Source organism: Neovison vison, chromosome 1 (assembly GCF_020171115.1).
Source record: "Neovison vison isolate M4711 chromosome 1, ASM_NN_V1, whole genome shotgun sequence".
NCBI classification, from domain to species: domain Eukaryota; kingdom Metazoa; phylum Chordata; class Mammalia; order Carnivora; family Mustelidae; genus Neogale; species Neogale vison.
In genome coordinates this window covers 58,799,572-58,822,304 of record NC_058091.1, presented here as the reverse complement: position 1 = coordinate 58,822,304, position 22,733 = coordinate 58,799,572, and the positions used below count along the sequence as shown (strand labels likewise).

Below are 22,733 nucleotides of genomic sequence, written 5' to 3'. Positions count from 1 at the left end.
ATTCCAAAAACAGCCCAAAATTCACTTTTACTTCTGCCCCTTTCATGGTCCTGCCAGTAAGCAAATCCACAATCCCATGTTCTTAATTAACCCTTTGGGTGTTCTTAATTCCCTTTCAGGGGGTGAAATCCTCCCTTTCCTTTCACAGTTAAGCCAATTTATCCAAGAGCGTCCTTTCATCTGTTAATTGCTTATGTTTGCAAAACCGTATCTCAAACCCTTAAACTCCCAAATGCCTGTACTTCTTTGTAAGGTCATATGTCAGTACTTTAATAACAGAACCATCGGTGTTAAAGGAAACAGAACAAGTGGCAGATGTGCATACACTTCACCGTGTGCAGGTTCCACCTAGGACCCTGGCGGGTTCCTGGGGCTCCAGAAGACACTGGCCTCCAGAGATGGGGCAGTGGTCTGGGACCTCCTCTGCCTACCACTGGAGACTTTTCCCTTAAAACCTTCAGGGCTTCCAGTCTCCCATTATTCCTTCTCAGGAAGTGCCTTTAAATATATAAGAAAAGCCGATCTGCAATCTGTGAAATATGCATTGGTATTAAATCTAAGAAATCTGAAAATTATTTGATATTCTACCTATTGAGGTGTTATAGCGAGCTTTCCGTGAAGTACAAGTGACTTACATGCATTTGTTCCACAAATAATAATGAAGTCCTTCCATGGGTAGGATTTTCTGGGGTCAGGAGAAGAGTGGTGAGTCAGAAATGGTCTTTGACTTCAAAAAGATCGTGGCCTGCGGAACCCAGCATGGGAACAGGCGATCGCCAAGCAAGATTCAAAGTATGGAAGGCCTGAGCACATGGAGCCAGGAAAGCTTGCAGTGGGGACCAAATTTCATTCTTAGAAGCAGATATTTCCAAACTGAGATCTGAAGGAGACAAGGAGGTGGTCAGGTGAAGGAGAGGAACTAGGGCAGAGGTGCTCTCCCGGCAAAGCGAGGGCCACGCGCTGCTCTCCGTTTAGTTCTAAGTATTGACCTGATGGAAGGAGCCATCGTCTAGGAAACAGCTGTCCTCCAGACGTACTGTTTTAAAGCATAGTATCTGTGTCAGCCCAGCATGATTAGACAACCCTTCCTTAACCTTCTTTTGAGAAGATAATCCTCATTGACGCCATCAGTTTATGTCCTATCTTCAGGTCATATGGTACTGAAAAATATAAAGACTTCATTCATTACCTCTCGGATACAAGGAGAGAGTTTGTTTTCTACCAGTGTAACCATGTTTTCTACCGGTGTGGTGATGGTAACCATCAGCCAGTCTCATTCATTGAATAGACTCGTGTTTAAAGCCATGTGTTTAATGGGATGTGACATTTTCGACAAAAGGAATTTATAATTTAGTCAGAAGAGCATACTGTTGGCACACAGGGACACACCCACCCACCTAGGGTTCTCCACAGAGTAGACATAAGGATCGGCTCTTTGGCAAACACACACACAGCGTTGGTAGAGGTTGCAGAGGATGAGGCTGCGGGTGGTCCTTGTCCACAAACGCCAGGAGCTTGCACACAGCATGTTCACTTTTCCCCTAGTTGGGATCGTCACTCCCAACTGTCATAGAGTGAATGTGTCCTCTCTCCCAAGCCCAGAAACTGCATTCGTTGGGAGGCAGCTTTAGAATTTGAAACCTTAGATAGAAGAAAGAGCTCAGTGATAGGCATGTGAGGACAGGCTAAGACCTGTGAGGGTTTGTAGTATGAGAAATTGGGGTTCCCGGCGGTGCAGGTGTCTGATGGGTTCTCACCTTGGACAGTATTATCGGGCTTGATCTCTGTGCGTATGCAATGTCTGATCTTACAGAGAGACGCAGAGAGAGGTATTTGCCCCATGTCATAAAGACTGACAGCTCAACATAGGTTTATATGTTTTATGTTAAAATGAAATGATTTATCTTTGGCATCAACTTCTATTGTTCTCTAACCTAATTGACATTTGTGACTCAGTGGCCTTCCAGTTCAGACCAGGGAGGTTAGGAGACTCACCACTTAGTTCAAAAGATACAGTATGTAACCAGAAAGGTATACATCCAAAGTAGCCTCCAGCAAATACTGAACAAGCAACTCAGACCATAAATACCAGTAAGTTTAGGGGTAGAAGGGGACTGTGGTGAGCTTCATGGCTGGGGGAAAATAAAAGTAAAGCTTTATTGATTATGTACTATAACTTGGATCATTCTTATGCTACTTATCTATGGGGATTGAGGGAATACAGTAAAAAAAAAATGGCAGTTCTCACTTGAACTCACTACAGTGAGAACTGAAACAAAAGAAATACTAATAAAATGTAATGCATTCTGATATTCACACCCTTTCTGGTCATTCAGTAATGGGCGATTAGATCCAGTAGAGGCTTATTAGTCTTGTCTTAACACTGTCTGATGTTTTTATTTTTTTTTTTTTAATTGTGCTCCATTTTTAAAGAGATGCTGCTTAGCTCTTTGGACCAGAACTATATTTTAATTTATTTTAATTTCGATCATCCACCATTAGAAACAATACAGATGTGAGTACATGAATGAACATTCAGCGTCTCCGCTTCCCATAACGAGAGACAGACTGTTTCTCCTCCAGTTAGGCAAAATCTTGTGAAAGGCTTCTGTTCTTCGGTATGAATTTTTTTTTTTTTATGAGTTTCAGCCCTTGTCTTTTCAAAATTGTTACTTGTGTTTACATTGCAAAACCAGTATGGTATTTTGGGGAGTTCTGCACCCTTTGTACCTGGAGTTGTGACACTGTTTGAAAAGGTCAGAGGAAGTTTCTGGAAAACAGGAAGCTGCTCTTGTGTACTGTGAGAGCCTAAGAAAATTTTAATGGTAGAAAATAGTTTATTCATCAGTGCACTGTGCCTCCTGGAGAAGAGTCTACAGAGTCTTCCTTAGCATGAATATGATTGATTTTTTACCATAATTTGAGACAGCACTCAAATCCCTTTCCTGTTGGTGGGGTGTGAGTTCTCCTGAGAGAAAGTCCCTGCACCAAGAGTATGAAGGGAACGGAGTCCAGTCACTGCTTCGCTGTCAGTCCTCCCGGTGTCACGCACAGTGCGCTGACCTGCTACTCTCCGCACCCTTCAGTACTGTTAAGTTTAAATTCAGCACTCCTGCACAGGCCCGTATCCAGCAGCCACTGATTCATGGCTGGTGTTGGCCCCGGACCGTGGATATTGACACTCATCCTCAAATAACTTCATCAAAGTAACTTGTGCGACCCTGTTGGATCGCAGGAATGATTTGTGTACCCTGATAATGCACCCAGTATGGCTTTCAGCCTGTGCACATTTGATCCTCTGTGCCCCTGACTGTGCTCTCCCTGCTATGGCACACCATGCTGGTTCCGAAGGGCCAAGCAGCCATGTGTTTGTATCACTGTCGCTGTATGTCTTGCTCCTTCTATGTATATGGTGTGTGTCTGTATCAGTCTGCTTCTGTTCACTTTCTCATTTGTAGAGAACACTGAAAACCACTCTGAAACACCGGCAGCTCCTGTTCCATCTCCTCCAGCTCTTCCTAAGCCTAAACCCAAACCTAAGCCCAAAAAAACACCTGTGCCTCCAAAAGGGGCTGCCGCCGGGGTCAGCCCCAAGGGTGACGAAGTGCCTCCTATTAAAAAAATTACCAAGGCGCCTGGTAAGCAGGCCCCCATCCCTCCACCCAAGCCAACGAGCCGAAACACGACCCGAGAGGCTGGTGAGTATGCTCCCCTGGGGGCTGGAGACTAGGGTGTTTGGCTCTGGGGTGGGGCTCATTGCTTTTTCTACTAACGGTGGCCTTTTTGGTGTCTTAGAATGTAACACCAGTGGATTTCACTTGAGAATACCCAGAAGATTCCTCTGTTGTTGCCTCTACAGAGGGAAAGTCAACCAGTTGATTAGTTGACCTCATTATATTTGGGGTGAATAGACCTCTTTTATTCCAAGTATCCACTGTCTGTCTAAGAACCAGTAGAAGGATTCAGGGTGTAGTGTGCCTGATGAACGTGATATGTGATCTGATATCACATTATTTACAATCGCCTGGCCTTCTGCCTATTTGAGTTTATGGGTGGCTCTTTGGCTTGGATTTTCCTCTAAAATATCTTAAGTTGCATATGAGAATATGATACATCATTGATATTTTTGCTGGATCCTAGTATCTTAAATCCTTCTGCATACATAGTTATTTCTCTACTGACAGATGGCAAAGGGTTCATATCACTCAGTCCAGCTCTACCCCTCCACTTTCTACTGGAATCACAGCTTTTTCATCCAAGTTGAAAGTCACGTGCTTAGTGTTCACTCTCCACCTCATCCCCAGATTCCCGTATGTTGTAAGGAATAACAACCTACAGTGTAGTTAACAAGTCATTGTATGTCCTGGGGGGGGGGGGGTGTTTGAGTGACCTACAGACGACATGTAATATCTCTCCAGCTTTCCTTTCAAATCAGATATGCTTAATGCAGAGTGGAGCTCCCAGTCTTCTAGTCATGTGGCATAAAGAAGCCTACCATGTCGTCCAGCTGTAAAAAGACAATAATCAGAGTATACATGCTGAATGACTTTTTCCATTCACATTCCCCCATGTTGTAGCAAACTATATTTTCCGCAAAATCAGTATCAAAATCAGTAACTTTCTTGCACTTGGCTACCAGGATATGCCTTCATGTTGATCTTTTCCCCTCCATCATTTATACCCATACTGCTCAGAAAATGGCTTACTCGATGGTATAGCAGACCACCAAATACAAATAGATGTTTCTTTGCCTGTGCTCCTCTCTTTGGCCCTTGACCTCGAGTGTCTTGTATCTTCTAATAAGCTCTGAAATGAAATGTCTCAGAACACTGTGCTTGTAGAGCCCACCGGCCATCTCCTCAGGTACCAATGACCCGTGTCCATTTTTGTTGGCATTGCTGTGTTTCCCAGAATGCCTAGCAGACCTGAGGAGCAGTGCTTGAAGTGAGACAGGCAGTGATCCACTTCTTAAAGAAGAGCCCCAAACAATCAACCCATGCTTGGGCATTACACAGACTTGCTCACATCATCCTGCCCCATAGAGCAGTGGCTCACTATTGACTTGCTTTGGACTCTCTCACTTCTCTCAGAAGAAAGCTGGTGATTAATGCCAGGGCAGGGGACAGCTTTCGTGAGAGATTTTGAGTTATAGCCAGATGTTTTACTTGAAGGTTTAGTTATGGGCCCACGATGTTCCTAGGAGAATTATACAGTCACATTGTTATCCATTGTATTAAATAAGGCCCCACTGGCTGATGGTGTGAATAACAGTGTCTCTCTTCTCAGGCTGTCCCAGATAAACAGGGCTTTCATTGAGCTATACCAACCAGCCTGATGTGCAAGAATCCTTTTATCAGATATTGATAGTATTCCTTCAGAATCCAGCTGATACTCCATTTGTAATCATTTAGAACTTTCTATGTTTTATTTGAATAATGTCCTTTGAGAAAAGTTACTTCAAAATGCAACTCGTGATTTTTAGTCAGATGTTTCAGTTCTAATTAAAGCTATCAGTTAGGATTCTTCTTCAGTTCCTCAGTTAATATAGACCCTCAGATAACCAGATGCCGGCTTAGCACATTCAGCTGCTTTGTGAGTGAAGTAAGGTCAAATCTCCTGTATTTTTTTTTTCTTTCTCATTGTTACACACTGTGTTAACAACGGAAGTATTTAACCGAGGAGAGGTGGCTTTACTTTTTTAATCCTGGCATTAATTCAAGGTAGCTTAAGCAACATGGTTGATTTCAGCCAAGTCTTATCATTTTAGAAGAAACTTCAAGTATCTAGAGAAGTGTGACTTGAAGCTCCACCCCAACCATTTAAAAAATTTGTCTTTTTTCTCAAGTCGAGCTGAAGTGAACTTTGCTGTTAGAAAAGAAAGAATTGTCTTAAAAATAAATATATAATCCACATTAACATACATATGGGCGTGTGAAAGGGATTCTGTTCAATTTACGTACAAAAGTAATTGAATGTGTTTGGGCATCAAATCCTTAGATCTTTGTTGTGAAAAATAAATTTAGAATGGATTTAGATTGTAGAAGTATGCTGAATACCCTTGTCTTATTAGCAGATGAAGATTGTTAGCTTGAAAGAAGTAAAATGAGCAGGCCCAGACTTGGGATAATATGAATTCTAGTTGTGTGTATCTAAAATTATAAAACCCCAAAGCCGTAAAGATATCCTTTAAGTCTGGATTTTGTCACCAAATGAGACTCACTCTTTTTTAGTATATCAGAGTTGATGAAGTCTTCTGTCTCATTGTCTATTCCTTTATTCATTCTTCACCTCTTGACCCTCTTCCAGCTGACTTCAGTAAAGGTAAGTTATCATAACGTGTGTTATGGATTGGCTCCACCGTAATAACAAGGTATTTTTTAATAAGAGTTCTGTGGAGGATGGTTTAACCCCTCGTGAAAAAGAAGGAACGTACAACATTACAACAGAAAAAGCAATTAGGAGAAATTTATAAATCATACAGGTCATGAAACAGAAGACATTCTCACAGGAGTTTAAAGTTGTTTGCCAAAATGATGTAAAGAACAGTTGAGCTTTTTTTTTTCCCCCTGAAAATAGTTTGGTTGAAGGCGGTCCTACCCAAAAGCAGGCAAATAGCTTCTAGTGGCTACAACCATTCTCTGACGAAGACCGTCTAGGAACAGAAGCGCTAATGAATATTGGCTTTGTGAGGGTGTTTGTCCCACAAGATCTGAGAATGACACTCTTTCCCTTCAAATTATTCCAGTGCTACCCATGTAGACATTTTCTGTAAAAAAAAAATAATAATAACTTTTTCTGCCTTTTGATATTTGGTGGGTTTGGGTTTTTTTAATTTAAATTCAATTTAATGAACATGTAGTGTATTATTTTTTTCAGAGGTAGTTTAGTGATTCATCGGTCACATATCACACCCTGTTCGCATTACCTGAAGTGCCTTCCTTAATGCCTGTCACCCAGTTGCCTTTTGATATTTTGAAGGGGACTTGTCTTTCTGATGTGGCCATGTGTTTTCTTTCTGTCCCATCGCCACTGCAGGTGGAGGTATGGGCCGGCATGTCAAGCTTCTTTCTCTGGAGCCATGGGGTTAACTCGTTTAGAACTGAGTTCCTTTGCCACAGGGATATACCCTGGCCATTCGGAATATGGGCCACTCCATTCCCAAAAAGCATCATTGAACTTGTAGAATTTGTGATGAGCCCAACCTGGCACTCTAACCAGACAGCTGCTGTCTATCCTTTATACACGATGATGTCTTTTCTGTGGGGTACGCAGGGACCCATTGAGATGACCTGTAAGACAAGCAGCTGAGGACTTCCCCTCGGCTGGTGCAGCCAGAAAAACTAGGAAGGACTCCTCAATCTCCATAGGAGAGAACTCTTCTCCCTTACAGTTTTGCCTTCATCATCATTGGCTCCCTCCTAGATTCCGGGTAGGGAGGAGGCAGAAAATAAAACCATTATCCTTATTAGCCTACTTCCTTTTATTTGACAAATGTTAACATTTTAAAGGGAGCATCATAATTGACAGTTGCAACTCATTTGTTTCTTTAAAAGGCTTCTTTGACTTTTAACGCAAAATCTCTCTGTTTTAGCTGGTTCCTCTCATTCAAAAAAAACAACTGGGTCCAAAGCATCAGCTTCACCGTCTACTTCCTCCACCTCGTCTCGTCCCAAAGCTTCAAAGGAGACACTTTCTAGCAAAACAGGGACAGTGGGAATCACAAAGGCCAAGAAAAAAACTGGCAAGCAGCCAACCTCTCGACTGGCCTCGGATGCAACCACGTCTGGCATGTCCGACCTTAAAGGAGAACCTTCTGAGATGAGGGTGGAGAGTCTCAAACCTGAGCAGACTGTCCCTGGGACCGAGGAGCAGACCACAGGCAAATCTAAGTCTGCAGTCCCCCCACCTCCTGTGGCTCCACCACCTTCTCCTCCCACCCCTCCTCTTCCTCATGAGGAGCAGTGCACTGTTGCCTCAGACACTCCTGTTGTCCTGGTCAGTGATGGAGCTGACCTTCCCATCCCTGCCTTAGAACCAAGTCAGCTTCTCTGGACCGAAGAGCCCACCAACAGAACCACTGTCTTCTCAGGCCCTGGCTTAAGTGTTAGCAGAGAAAATGCAAAATGGTGAGTCGGGGGCATAAGCCCCATATTCGTCTGTATCCCCTGTGCAACTGGGTGCTAAAGATCACTAAACCACTCTATTGAAAATGAACCTACTTGGTTTTGTTTTACAATTTAACCTAGTGATTGTTAGGTAGGCACCCATATCATCCAGCCATTGGTTTTTCATAGCCTGCCCCAGGAATGTCATAGGCTACCGGAGAAGATGACATCAGTCCAACTGGCAGGTACCACTTCACATCTGTGGCTTTCGAGTAGATCAGAGCCTATTTCATCAATATTCAGCAATCCCTTTTCTTTTCCCTGGGCAGTTCCCTTTTCTTTCCTTACAGTGGTTATTTTACTTGTGTCCAGATGGGTCACCCGTTCCTGCCTACCTTCAATACAACAAGTGATTTAGCCTTTTCTTTCTCTAAGAAAATAAAGACCAGTAGGAAAGAACTCTCGGATTCCATCCCTTTCCTCCTAGCTTCAGAGGGGCCCCCTTTCTTGCTTCCTCAATTCCCCACCCAACTCCAGTATTACCTCCTCTCTGACGCATTTCAGCACTCATGCAGACAGAATTGGTTGTCGCATCTACTCTACGCTGGCAACCCTTTTTTTCCTCTCCATGGGACAGAGCTAAGCAGCATATCTGTTTGCCTCTGTATCCCCAGCAACCAGTACAGAATCTGGTATGCCATAAACATGACATCATGCAGTTACCCAAGCCAGAAACCTGGGATTCATCTTCAGGGTTCTCATTCTTCTTCATTCTTGCAGCTAATCCTTCACAAAGGCCTATCCGTAAAGGCAAAAAAGACATATTAGCCCTTCTATCCCACAGATACAAAGGGAGGGCTGTCAGAGTATAGTAGACTTCTGGAGAAGTCTTTGGATCTTAAATCCAACCTTAAACCCAACCTCTTCTCTCCTGTTTCAAAGAATAAAACCAAAATTTACTCTTGTGATCATTTAATATTTTCTATTGAAAAAAAAAACTTTGTCATGTTAGACTTAAAAAATAGTATATTAATTAAGTTGACTTGGATCAAGAGATAATCATCGTTAATTATTCAGTTGCTGATAATAATCACCTTCATTTATTGAATAGTTATTTAATGTCAGGAACTGTCAGTTATCATTAACTCACATAAGACTTACGTGAAATATCTCTGTTTAATAGATGAGAAAACTGACACTGAGAGAGGGAAAATAGTTTGCCCTAGATTACCCATTTAGTAAGTAGCAAAGTCAGAATGCACGCTCAGAGCTGCATAGCAGATTCCATGCTCTAAGAAATGGTATGCATTTCCAAAGCACTTGATTCTACTTCTGCAATTTCTTTTGTGTTCGTTTCTTGTTTTGTTTTTGTTTTTATCATTTTGAGCACCATGGTTTGAAGGAAAGCCAAGGAAAGATAAATGTTAAATTATAAATTATTTTACTTACTCGACACATTAGTAATCAATATGGGAGAAGACATAGAAAGGAATGGCTATGATGTCCTTAATACCTCCAGCACATAGCAAATGACTTCATTTAATTACACTGTGGTTTTCCAGCACTGCATTGAACTCCAACCTTCAGAACTCAAAAATCATTCTTTCAGGAAATATTTCCTGCTTGCCTTCTATGTGCAGGGCACTGTACTCAGCACCAAAGATACAGAAGTAAGCAAGATGGGACACCTGGCTGGCTCAGTCAGTTGAGCATCTGCCTTCGGCTCAGATCATGATTCTAGGATCCTGGGATTGAGTCCCACATAAGGCTCCTTGCTCAGCAGGGAACCGTTTTTCTCCCTCTCCTTCTGCCTGCTGCTCCCCCTGCTTGTGTTTGCTCTCTCTCTCTCTCTCTCTCTCTCTCTATCAAATAAATAAAATCTTTTTTAAAAAAGTAAGCAAGACCAAGATATTACAGTTAAATTAGTTTTTACCAAAATAATATCCAACCTGCTCAGGAAGTACAAATGTTTAAGACAGGTCTAAATAGATTGAATATATAGGTTTGTTATTTAGTATACTAAAGAACAAGATACAGCAAGGTGATTCCTTAGATAGTCTTAGGCAGTGAGAGAGTGCATATCCCAGGGTGACTTGGTTCTGTCCAGCCTGCTTCCTCAGACCTATAGGGAAGGGACCTTACTGTGCAAAGCACTGCGCTGCACGAGGAGGGGGACTTCATGTCCGTCTCCAGCCCAAGTACTCACAGGATTGTCAGACAAAAGAGGCGAGCGTCTGTTCCCTATTTCCATGGGAACTATGATCAGAGAGCAAGCTTAGGACATCATTAGACATCGAGGTATTTATATATAGATTTTCCTGTCACTCCAGATAAACATAATCCTTTCTTAGAAGAGGGCATTGAGATTTCCTTCTCTGTATGTTCTTCAAAGTTAAAATTTAAATTACAATTCATTCCACAGGAGTGGTTTGTTTGCTCTGGAGTTAATGAGCCTGGAATAAGTAGTCTCTCAAATTTTTTTTTTCCAAATTCTTTCTTCCGTTTTTAAGTAGATATTTCAGTTAGAATTTCTAGCTCTTAGTCACTTGCTTTACTTAGAACTTTCCCTCAGTTATGTTTAGTGAACGAATGTGTGAAAATCCTGTCATCTTATGAAGAGGCTTCTGTTTGGAATACAAATATCAAAACTTTAAAGAAGATAAGTGGCTATGTGTAAAAATATCTTCCTCTATTCACACATTGCAGGGTAGTAACCGTGTGGTAGATTTCTATTTATTGGCGGCTCATTGGTATCATACAGGTCTGGGATAATTTAAGGCAGTCACTAAGCAGCCCATCTGGAGCCCATATCCAAAGGGAACTTGACTGTGTTCAGTTCATTTCCACGAACACTTGAGTTCGCTGTTTTGTCAGGTGTGCCCAACACATTTAGGGGGCAAATGAGAGACAAGTCGTGAGTGGATAGACATAAATTTGGAGTATAATAATTTAATGTTAATTATCTATATGATATGATATGAATATAACTTACAATGTCAAGTATAAAATACAATATAACATTTAATAGGTAGAATAAGAGTCTTAAGTCTGGGTTCTACACTGAACTTGATACCTTGTTTTGGGTAACACACCCCTGGTCTTCTCAAGTTCCATGAACTGTAACTTACCCATCTCCTTATACTGTAGAACAGATTAAGTCTGTAAATGTAGGCAGAAGTCTTTGAAAACTACAAAACATTATAAAATACAGATGATGCCATTAAAATAATGATAGATATCATAATAAGTTAGTGAGCAGTGACAGAAATAAATACCAAGGTTCAGCCCTGAAGTTTCTCTTGTTCTGCTCTTCAGAATGTATTATTAATTGCTACATCTAGTAAATGTGCTGTGGTCACCCACGGCACCAGGCTGGCTAAACAAGGATGGCCTCCAGTGGCCATCAACTGAAAATCCGGACCATGGAAATCATGGTTCTCACCCTATGGAAACAGTATGGTGGTTCCTAGAATTACCATGGGACCCAGTAATTCTCCTGTGTATGTAGCCAAAAAAATTAAATGTAGGTCCTTGAAGAGATAAGTGTACACCAGTGCCCTTAGCAGCAGTATTACAGCAACCAAAAGGTAGAAGCAGCCCAAATGTTCATTGACTAATGAGTAGATAAACAAAATGCAGCATATGACATGATGGGATATTATTCAACCTTAAAAGAAATTCTGATGATGTCTGCTAAAGCATGGATGAACCTAGAAGACATGTTGGTAAAGTAAGTCAGACACAAAAGGTCAGATGTTGCATAATTTCGCTTCTGTAAAACACCTAAAATAGCCAAATTCATAGAGACGGAAAGTAAAATGGTAATTTCCAGGGGCTAGGGGATGCAAACAGGAGTTATTATTTAATGGGTCAGTCTCAGTTTGGGAAGATGAGAAGGCTCTAGAGATGGACGGTGGTGATGGTTGTACAATTGTGTAAATGTTCTGCCACTTGACTGTATGATATAAAATGGTCAAAATGGCAAATTTTATGCTGTGCATATTTTATTTAGTAAAAATAAATATAATGTGCTGTGCATAGTTTCCCCTTTGAAAACAAGAATTTTGGCTGTTGGATTTTTCTAATAAGTGCAATTTTTTTAGAGTGCTTGGACCAATAACCGCAAAGTACAGTTTTTCAGTACTTCAGGTTCTGATGTTTACCTGTTTTTACTACTCAAAGAACTGTTTTTTGGTTTTTCAAGTTCATGGCAACAGCAAGCACATGGTTTGCACAAAACGGTGTTTCAGAAGTGTGATGTCTAAATTTGGATGCTTCTGTTTATATCAGAAGACAATTTGGGGATTTTCTGAATCTTAAAATGAATATTACATTGTTTTTTATATGCTAGGTTTTCGATATGTTTTCAGTGACATTTTTTCTTATTCTGGTCTGTTTTGGTGGGCTTTGTCTATTTATAGAAACTTTAAGCCAGAGACTCTTACCAAGCTAACTGATAGAAAATTATTGCATCCGTTCACATCACCTGTCTTGTAAAGAGTGCGTTTAACTTCGCCCTTTTCCATGTCACGTTACTAATATATTCCTGTGAGAGGCAGTTTTACAAATGGAGAAACTAAAACACAGAGATGATACATGATTTTTTGACTTGACACACTGGCTGTGGTGGAAAATAGGATTAATTCATATATCAGCTAAAGAAGGTGTGTCTTTCTGTCACTCCTCTTCTAGGTGTTGGGCTGCAAATCACTATGAATCCCCCTTGTCAAGGAGCTTTGAGGGCTGAGATGGCAGACAAGTGAATGGTGGTCGAGGTGCAGTGTGCTAAGTGCTCATTGGGTTGTCTTCAGGTCACCTTAAAGGCCAGGTGGTGGGGCAAGGATCTAGATGGAAGGCCAGTGAAAGATTCCTGAAGAAGCTATGACTTTCGCTGAGGCTTGAAGGATAAGTAGGAGTTACAGGTACAGAACAAGGATAGACCAAGTCAAATATTCAGAAACTTCTAGTCCACTGTTCTTTCCATTGAGGCCCCATGGTTATGGAAAAATCAGTTTGCAAAATATAGTTTTACCATATTCATGTACTAAATCATGTATCCATATCAGACATCATCTAGCCATTCCTTTTCATTTTGTAGATGAAGAATCTGAAACCTTGAGAATGAAGTCCTGCAGTAGTCCTCTTCCATTTCACTGTCCCTAGCTGTCTATGTTTGCTTTCTCCTTTTACCAGCTTGAAAGATGCTCATGAAACTAGAGCTCCCTCCATGGTGTTGGTGTTGTCCCGGAGGGCTGCTCTGAGCTTCACGCACGCCCCCCCCCCACCTCCCTGTGTCATTGTGCCTTTAACAGTTTTACAACCAAAGATGATCCGGGAAAGGTAGCCCCTCAGCTGCTGACTCCTGGGCTGTTGGGAGAATCTTCAGAATCCTTCAGTGCCCCTGAGGACGAAGGCCAAAGGGAGTACCAGACCAATGACTCAGACTCTGATGGGCCCGTCTTGTACACTGATGATGACGATGATGAAGAGGATGAGGACGAGGACGGCAGTGGAGAAAGTAAGACTTTTTTCCAGAGGTGGGGAGGAAAGTGGATGATGGACAGAAGCAGGTGCGTTTTGTAATGACAAAAGCCATCGGTGATCAGATAGCTGATGTTTTCTTTCCCCTCATCATATTCTTTTCTCAAATTAGAAATGTGTGTCCTAAAGTTTAGCTTTTGATGACAGACCTTTCCAGAGGATGGTTCCATAGGGGCCAAGGGGTCAGGCCTTTGTCTATGAGGAGTCAGAGCTTTCAAATGACAGAGATGTTTTCAGAATGATCGGAGATAGCCCTTCCACTCAGATCTTTCTTTCTTTTCTTTCTTTATTTTTTTTTTTTAAGATTTTATTTATTTGTGGGCGCCTGGGTGGCTCAGTGGGTTAAGCCGCTGCCTTCAGCTCAGGTCATGATCTCAGGGTCCTGGGATCGAGTCCCGCATCAGGCTCTCTGCTCAACAGGGAGCCTGCTTCCCTTCCTCTCTCTCTGCCTGCCTCTCTGCCTACTTGTGATCTCTCTCTGTCAAATAAATAAATAAAATCTTAAAAAAAAAAAAAAGATTTTATTTATTTGTTCATGAGAGACAGAAAGAAAAAGAGAGAGAGAGAGGCAGAAGGAGAAGCAGGCTCCCTGAAGAGCAGGGAGCCCAATGCAGGACTCAATCCTAGGAGCCCGGGATCGAGACCTGAGCCAAGGGCAGACATTTAACTGACTGAGCCCTCCAGGTGCCCCAAGATCTTTCTTGAATAAAGAGCATAAACTCAGATTCACTGGATTACTTATTGGAGGTGTTTGAGACTTCCACTCACTTTTATACTAGAGTTTAAAGAGAGGGGAGGGAAGAATGAGTGGAGAATGACAAATACCTTCAAAGAATAAAAAAAAAAATGATTATTCCACAATAGGTGAGATAGGATGCCTTTTAGGAAGGAATGAGATAGTAGTTAAGCCACTTATTTATATATAACTTAGGGAACTGGAAAGTGCTTATTTTTAAAAATGTCTAAGCATCTTGACTTAAGAGTAATTCACTATGGAATTGAATGTATACATTGTGAAAAGTTGTTAATGATGAACCATCAGTTTGTCAAATTCCTTTTAGTTTGTACTGAACAGCAACAACAAAATCATTATCATCCACCTGGTGTTGACTATTCTCTGTTGAGGATTCTTGCTAATTAAGGATTAAAACATTGCTACCGCAGTTAAACTTTTTCCAGCGTGATTTCTCAGTGAAGGAAAGGGGAAGACAATTAACTGTACAGTATAAATTTTAAAAAACTATGTTTTAAGACTTAGAAAAGAAAGTGTTACGCAATCAGTAATTTCCGTGACATGCCGTCTCAGCAAAATAAACTTCAAATATCACTTTCCAAATGATGAGGTGATATTTGCAAGTTTTTTCATGGTGCCCCAGCATTTTTCAGAACATTTTAAAAATAGGTCTTCAGTCTTTCGAAGTGATTTACATCCAACTCAAAATTTTTTCTTTTTCTTTTTTTCCCTGAAGTTAATTAAAATTCCACTCTTGCATGTGAATAAAGAATTTCGTCTGGACTCTGTTTAAAGTCCATGCCATGTGTAACCTGAGTACTGCTTGCTTAAAGCCCCTTTTTTCTGCATTTCTGCCTCTTCCAATCCTCAGGTGCTTTGGCAAGTAAAATACGACGGAGGGATACTCTTGCTATCAAACTTGGCAACAGACCATCAAAAAAGGAACTAGAGGACAAAAACATCTTGCAGCGTACATCTGAAGAGGAGCGGCAGGAGATCCGACAGCAGATTGGAACCAAGCTCGTCAGGTAATAGCTCCAGTTTTTGCACAGCACTCACCAAATCATACTTCTCTCCCACCTGTGGTGTCCTGCCCAGCTGAGATCATTGTGAATTCCTTGGGTAAGGGCACATGTGGCCTGTGTGGTTTTCCGAAGTTGGTCCTGGATGGTGAACCACTCGACTTTCCCTTTGGTCCAGCCATTCACTGGCTTTGGTGTCACCAAAGTCTGAGCCAAGTATCAACAACTTTTTCTATGAAGGACCAGTTTGGAGGTGGTGTTGCAGCTACACCACTGTGTTAGTAACAGCATGAAAGGAGCCATGAACAACACGTAGACAAATGGGTATGGTCGTGTTCCAATAAAACTTTATTCGCCAAAATAGCCAGCAGGCCAGATTTGGCCTATAAGTCATAGTCAACTCCTGGCTTAATCCATGGGCTCTCTGGCATTCCTGTGATTGCCCTGAGGTTCTGCCCTGTGGGCTTAGAGTCTCTAGAAATATCAGTTAGCTTCAATGGCCAGCTCCATCCAAGTCCGGTAACTGTAGCCCCCCTATTACAGCCTCCCCCTTTTAACTTCAAACAAGTGGTTATCTGATTTCACACTCTGCTTCCAGCCATTGGAGGGTTTCTGCTTTGGCCACCAGCGACTTTGGAGGTCCATCGAACTGGCAGGTTTAATAGAAGAGAGTGCCAGTGTTTGATGATCGGTGTAAGCATATTTAATAATTATCCATTTTGTGGACTTCTCTCACTTTGCGTAAACAACAGAGTGCATCAGCTGGGAGAAGGGAGCAGTCTGGGATCCCAGGGCAGGATTTGGAAGTGGAAGAAATTCTTCTACTTGCTTGGAAGTGGAAGATTTCTGTGACTGTGTTGGACCTGTGGGGTTGGTGTGGGACCGGGGTTCCGGAGGCTCTTCTCTGCTTGACAGATGGGGCCAACCAGTGGCTTGTGGCAGGAAATGAGATGCTGCACTGAAAGCCCTTGAGTGCCTGGATCATAGCAGGCACATAATAGAATTAAATATTTTTATTAGTAATTTAAATCATTATATATCCCTTAAACAAGTAAAACATTAAAAAAAATTAAACCCAGTATTGGCACCTTTGTTCAGTATTTCTGAAGAGCAACTTAACAATATGAAAAAAAGAAATTGTAGAGCAGCCTCTTCCTTGACATGGTCATTCCATTTGAGAGACGATACTAGAAGAAAATAATCCAAAAGGGAAACAAAACCCATATGCTTTACGAAGATGTTTATTTCAAGGCTATTTATAAGCAGTGATGAATTAAAACAAACCAAGTGCTTGAAAACAGGGGATTGATGAAGGACATTGGGAGAAGCTGACGTGGTGAACTAAGCATAGGGCAGTGGTTTTCTGACTGCCTCATCAAGGATTTCTTGGAGGCGATACTCGGGCTTCTGTGGGGCAACCCAGGCAGTGTGGGTGTGTTTGCGGTGGGACGGGAAGGATTCCTTCACCCCACTCTCCCCCATCCACCCAGAACAGCCTCTTCTGTCTGTTTTATATAGGGATTATACCCCCAAGCCCCCAAAGTTTGAGGACCTCTCTAAGTATACACATAAACCACAGCCATTAAAAGTTTTGAGGAGTTTTTAGCATCAGAAATATGTACATTTTATAGAATTGTTTTTCTACAGATACTGTACATCTGATCACTGTCATTCAAAGATACCCGTAGTCCCTACCTCGGGGTCTCTGTGCGTAGTGGAAGAGACAGAAAGAGATACTGCTTGGGGAGGTCAACTGAAAAGCGCAAACATGTGGGTCAGGAGAACTAGGTATGAGGCTGTGCTCCAGCATTCATGAGCCCTTGATCTCAAGCAAGTGAATTAATCCCTCATTTCCTCATTTGGAAAATGGAAATGGGTTACTCCCTTGCTGAATTGTTTTGAGGATCCATATTAATGTAGATTCAGCACCTGGTACAGTGCCTGGGACTTTAAAAGTATGAGCTAACGAGAGCTATGATTATTGCCTTATCTTTATTATTACTTGTGTGATACGTGCTCTGATAGGTGTGTGACCTGTGTGTGAGCGCCGCATAGGGCAGAGAACCAGGAGTTCAAAACTCACTCACAGGACAGGTCAGACGCCCACCTGCAGGTTACTGTTTTAGTCATTTGTAAGATTTCAGTAGGCAGGGAAAGAGAGAAGGGTATTCCTGAAGGAGGAAACTCCATCAAAAAAGGGAGGACAATGTCTTTGGTAGAGGATATGGTGTAGATACAGGATTCATGGGTGGCCCCTCACCTGGCTGGGCTCCTAGCTTCCTGGGTTCTTCTGTGGGCTCAGTTATGTAAGTTACTTTCAAGGTAGTTCTGGTGAAGATTAAACTTTAACAAACATTTTAATGAGGTATTTAAAATATCATTGATTTCAGTTCTTCATACCATTTCTGCCACAGGCACAATGTTAGAATTGATAGTATCTTATATTAAGATTACCTTCATACATATGTTTACATGGCACAAACTCATCCTACATCCAAAAGGAATTTTACAACAGATCTGTGATTTACGATAAATTAATACTATAAACAAGTTCAAGAAGAAAGTTATAAAGGGGTGTTAGGTCATTCAGCTTTTGTGTACAAAGGGTTAGCTACTAGTCACAGATGAGCCTGTCTTTTCTTGAAGGCAGATGGAAAGGGCCCATATATCTCAAATAACTCTGTGTATATTATAAATCCATTTGAGGGGTGCCTGGGTGGCTCAGTTGGTTGAGCAACTGCCTTCAGCTCTGGTCATGGTCCTAGAGTCCCGGGATTGAGTCTGGCATTGGGCTCCCTGCTCGGTGGGGAGTTTGCTTCTCGCTCCGACCCCCCCCCCATACTCTCTCTCTCATTCTCTCTCTCTCTCAAATAAAATCTTGAAAATACACACACACACACACACACACACACATATACAAATCCATTTGAGGTCACAAAAGCAGTATTTCACTTGAAACTCTGTGCCATGTAGATCAGGTATCTTTTGAGTTAGTATGAACTCTCAAGCAGAAAACTTTCCTAGATTCTAATGTTCTGTGTATTACTTAGGGGATGGGCTAAACTGTTCTAATAGAGACCAAAAAGTGCTCCAAATAAGACACTTTCACGTGTTTATTTCCTTTTCGCAGAACAGTCCAGAGGTAAGTGGGCTTTACGGGGTGGGTAGGAAGCACTATTCCTTGCAGTCAGCCGGGCACCCATATTCTGTCCTTTTGCTCCGTGGATATTCTCATCTGCATGGTCCAAGCTGGCTCACATGATCGTGTTTAAGTTCTAGCCTGTGGAGGAAGGAAAGAAAAGGGAAGACATACTCAGTCATTTTAAGGGTAAAAGGCAAACATTACAAATACCATTCTGCTCACATCCCATGGCAGGGACTCGGTCACATGGCCACACCTTGCTGCCAGGGAGGCAGAAGGCTGTATTGGGAGCCACAACTGTATCTCAGGAGGTTCTAGATCTAAAAGGTAGAAGGAGGGATGGATCATGGGGAGTAGGCAGCGGCCTCAGCCACAATCTTTAGTCTCCAAACTAACAGAAAGTGTGGTAACCTTAAAATAGATTTGTGTTTTTCAAAACAGGAAAAAAATAAAGTTTTGTGTCTTTGTTATTTTATTTTGCATCTCCTGCCCAGGGGGCCTTGTTTGTAACCTGCAGTATATCCTTTTTTCCTTACAGGAGGCTTAGCCAGAGGCCCACGACTGAAGAGTTAGAGCAAAGAAATATCTTAAAACGTGAGTATCTTTTCTTTTACAATGATTCCTCATGTAACCATTAACAAGCTCCCTTTAGAGACAATCCATTTATCAGTAGGAAACCTTAATATATTTACTATCCACAAGTAATGGAAATGGCCCATTTAGATCACATTTTTATATAATTTAAAAAACAATTTCTTGAAGTTCGTATTTTGTCTTCTAGCTTTAAGCCTGGTATCCCCCAAGCCAGAGTCATGGTTGTAACAGTTGTTTTTAAGAGAGATGAGATACATTTCATGTGTTCTTTTACCCAAATATTAAATAGAAGAAACCGCTCTAGTCTGCTGGCAAATAAATGTCAAAAAAAAGGCCAAAGAATCCACAAGGAAATAAATCAAACATTCCTATATTATTATTAATAATACAGTTTGTTGCCACATTTAACAAATGACTCAATTTAAAACAGAATTATGGTAAAAGAAATTTTTGAGTCCTTTTCATTTTCCTTTGTTATGATAACTCTGTTTCCCTCTTGAGTTATTTATAATTTCTCGGCACTTAAGGAGTTCTCCATTCATTTTCCTACTTTATTTTCCCATTCTGCTTTCCCCTCTGTTTTCTTTGACTTTCCTTCTTACTGGCTAGTCCAATAGAACTTCACTGGAGTTCGTATGTTAAAGCTATAAAACCAGCAGAAGTGGTCTGAGCTTATGTAGTGTATCAATGCGGTTACTAACCACAGTGAGTTAAGTAATGGATATTTTTAAATTGAGCCTAGCTGCAGTTTTATATATATATATATATATATATATATATATATATATATATACACACATATTTATATATGACATATAATATAAATGACTCTAATATATATATATTAGTGTTTTTTGTTTTCTGTTTTATATATTACTGACCCAATTTCTAAAGAGCTTTTTATTGTACAAAATGTCAAAGAACAGAGATAGGCAAAACCCCAGATACAATAGCAAGGAGCCATGAGCATGTGGGAAATCTTTCTCAGTCAGGCTCCTAGAGTCAGGCTGGCTTGTCTGGATGACCCCCCACTCTTCAGTCTGAGTTGTTTTCTTTCTCAAAGGAACAGAACATTTTAATGTCTTGTTTATACTATAGTTGTTCTTCCTAAGACAACCCAGCCATGAGGACTGATCAGTGAGGGGAATTGCCAGTCTGTGGGATTCTTTCCTTGGAATATTTTGGTCTGGCTCTTTGTGACCAAAAACTGGAGTAGAATCCAAGGAAGGACTGAAGTGGCCATCAGTGTGTAGAAGAGCCAGTTTGGAGATGGAAAAAGTCACGGTGAGAAAGAAAAGAAAGTTGTGTTTTAGAGTTCCGAGGAAGAATGAAAGCAATGTCGAATTTTGACAACACAAAACCAAGAAAGTTCAAGGCATTTGATAATAGGTTCCTGGAAAATATTTTGTTGAACTAAACTTTAGGTAAGCTCAAAGGCAGACCATAAGCTCCCACACACAAAGATTGTGTCTTATTGGATGCCTGATGCAATACCTAGGAAAAAAGGGAAGAGCAGATGCGGGGTAATTCTTTCCTGCTTCTGTGAGACAAATAGTGCCAAACCACAGTGGTGTTTGGTTATTTGAGGAACTGTTTCATAGATGTAGAAATTTATCCCACGTTGATCTTAAGTGCTGTCTTGGCTTCTATACCCTATTTTCCTGGAGGTTCAGGGAAGAGGGAAACGCCAAAGTCAGCCTCAAATTTGACTCCAGCCCTTTTCTTACTTCCTTCATAGTTTATCTAACCATGCTTATTCTGGAAACAACAGACACATTTCCAGTCTGGAGAGGCTGATAACTGGCTTATGATCTCCTGACATAGTATTGTGTGGCCAAGGGAAGCAGAAAGAGGAACCGGTGGAGGTCATCCAGGGCATTCCACTGAGCCACCCCAGGGAACTCAGCGGCATAGTTTACAATACTTTATTCAGTCCCTTTGCCTCTGGCTTCTTCCACACAGGTTGCTCTTTTTTGTCCATGTATTTCATCTCCGGCTTTTGTTCAAAAGCAGTATGACTGACTCTTAAAAGAAAAGTCTGTGTGTGACATGGTGTGGGTTTTTTTTTTTAAGGACACTTATTTTAACTAGGTCATCTTGTCTGGACAGACCAGGGAACTCACTCACAGCACAAACTCATTCAGCAGTTGTCAACTCCAAGCTTGCCATTAGTTTTATAAACATGAGTCAAGTGGCAGTCAGCACTGATTGCTTTCACTGAGACCACAGGACACATTTCGTCTCTTAGTGTTTCATTCCCAGCATCTACCTTACTCCACCGCTTTCCTATTTTACAGCATTGAGGCTTTTTAAAAGAACATATAAAATTATATTTAGTTGTACATTTTAGAACCGATTCCTTAATATTGTTAAAAGGAGAAAATAAGTTTTGGTGCTGGGAAGGTCAACATTTGCCTTTGAGGAAAAGAAATGTTAATGGAATATCTTTTATAGGGCTGCGATAGAAGTTATAGATCTATTTAGTTGTGACTATAATTCCAGCTATATATTCTGTAGAAAAAAAAATGTGTCACAGTGTTGAGTGCTGCTTGTATTTTTTCCCCAACATTCGTTATTAAATTTTTTAAATATAGAGAAAAGTTGAAAGAATTTTATTGCATGGAACACTGGGTGTGGTACATAAACAATGAATTCTGGTACACTTAAAAGAAATTTAATAAAGAAAGAAAGAAAAGAAAAAAAAGAATTTTACAGTAAATACCCATATATGTATTATTTATATTCTGCCATTAACATCTTATCACATCTTTTTTTTTTAAACATTTTATCCTATCTTGGCTTATCACATATCTGGCCTTCCTTTGATCCATGTTATTTTTTTGATGCATTTCAAAGTAGGTTTATAAGTGCGTTTTCTTTTGTTAAAAATATCCTTATCGAAAAATACATAAATCAGCAAAAAGAGAAACCCACCAAAAAATAGTTAGCTTTTTTTTTAACCTAGTGTATCCAAATCGATGACTCAAGACTCTGATATTCCAGGTGCCAATGTTTTGGTGCTTTTCTGTCTAATTTTAGCTAATCCATAAAATGCTGTGGGCAGCTGGGCAGGTTTCCTGCAGTGCCCATGGCTGTTAAACCACATGTATCGTTTGTGTGTGTGTAAGGGCAAACACTTCCTGTAGCTGTTCTAAAAACCCCTCCCCGCCCCCAGCCCTGCGCTGAGGCCTTACTGAAAGGCAAGATTTGTCAATGAGCTAGGTCACTTCCTTCATGAATATCCCTCCAGTCTGTTTAAAGGGACCAAAAAGTTTTACATCCTACTTTGTAATTGGCTGTCTAATAGGCAAACAAAGGAGACCTAAAGGGAATTGGGGGAAATTGGAAGGGGAGGTGAACCATGAGAAACTATGGACTCTGAAAAACAATCTGAGGGTTTTGAAGGGGCGGGGGGTGGGGGGGAGGTTGGGGGAAACAGTATTAAAGAGGGCATGGATTGCATGGAGCACTGGGTGTGGTACAAAAACAATGAATACTGTTATGCTGAAAATAAATTTAAAAAATTAAAAAAAAACTCAATGAAGTTTTTTAAACTAAGATTTGATTCTTTGGAAGAGATTTTACAAGTTATTTAG

At 41.0% G+C, this 22,733-nt stretch overlaps 1 protein-coding gene across 5 annotated transcripts in view; it reads left to right on the top strand.

The window, feature by feature from the left end:
- Nucleotides 1–22,733, top strand: part of PHACTR2 (phosphatase and actin regulator 2) — a 120,166-nt gene that overhangs the window by 69,557 nt on the left and 27,876 nt on the right. For 3 of the 5 annotated variants that reach the window (XM_044247447.1, XM_044247463.1, XM_044247455.1), the window contains 4 exons: nucleotides 7,592–8,126; nucleotides 13,418–13,623; nucleotides 15,251–15,407; nucleotides 19,082–19,137. In XM_044247447.1, the coding sequence (XP_044103382.1) occupies nucleotides 7,592–8,126; nucleotides 13,418–13,623; nucleotides 15,251–15,407; nucleotides 19,082–19,137 (954 nt within the window). Of the gene's footprint in view, nucleotides 1–3,458; nucleotides 3,699–7,591; nucleotides 8,127–13,417; nucleotides 13,624–15,250; nucleotides 15,408–19,081; nucleotides 19,138–22,733 lie in introns of all 5 variants that reach the window. The other 2 variants (XM_044247428.1, XM_044247437.1) reach the window with 1 other exon arrangement.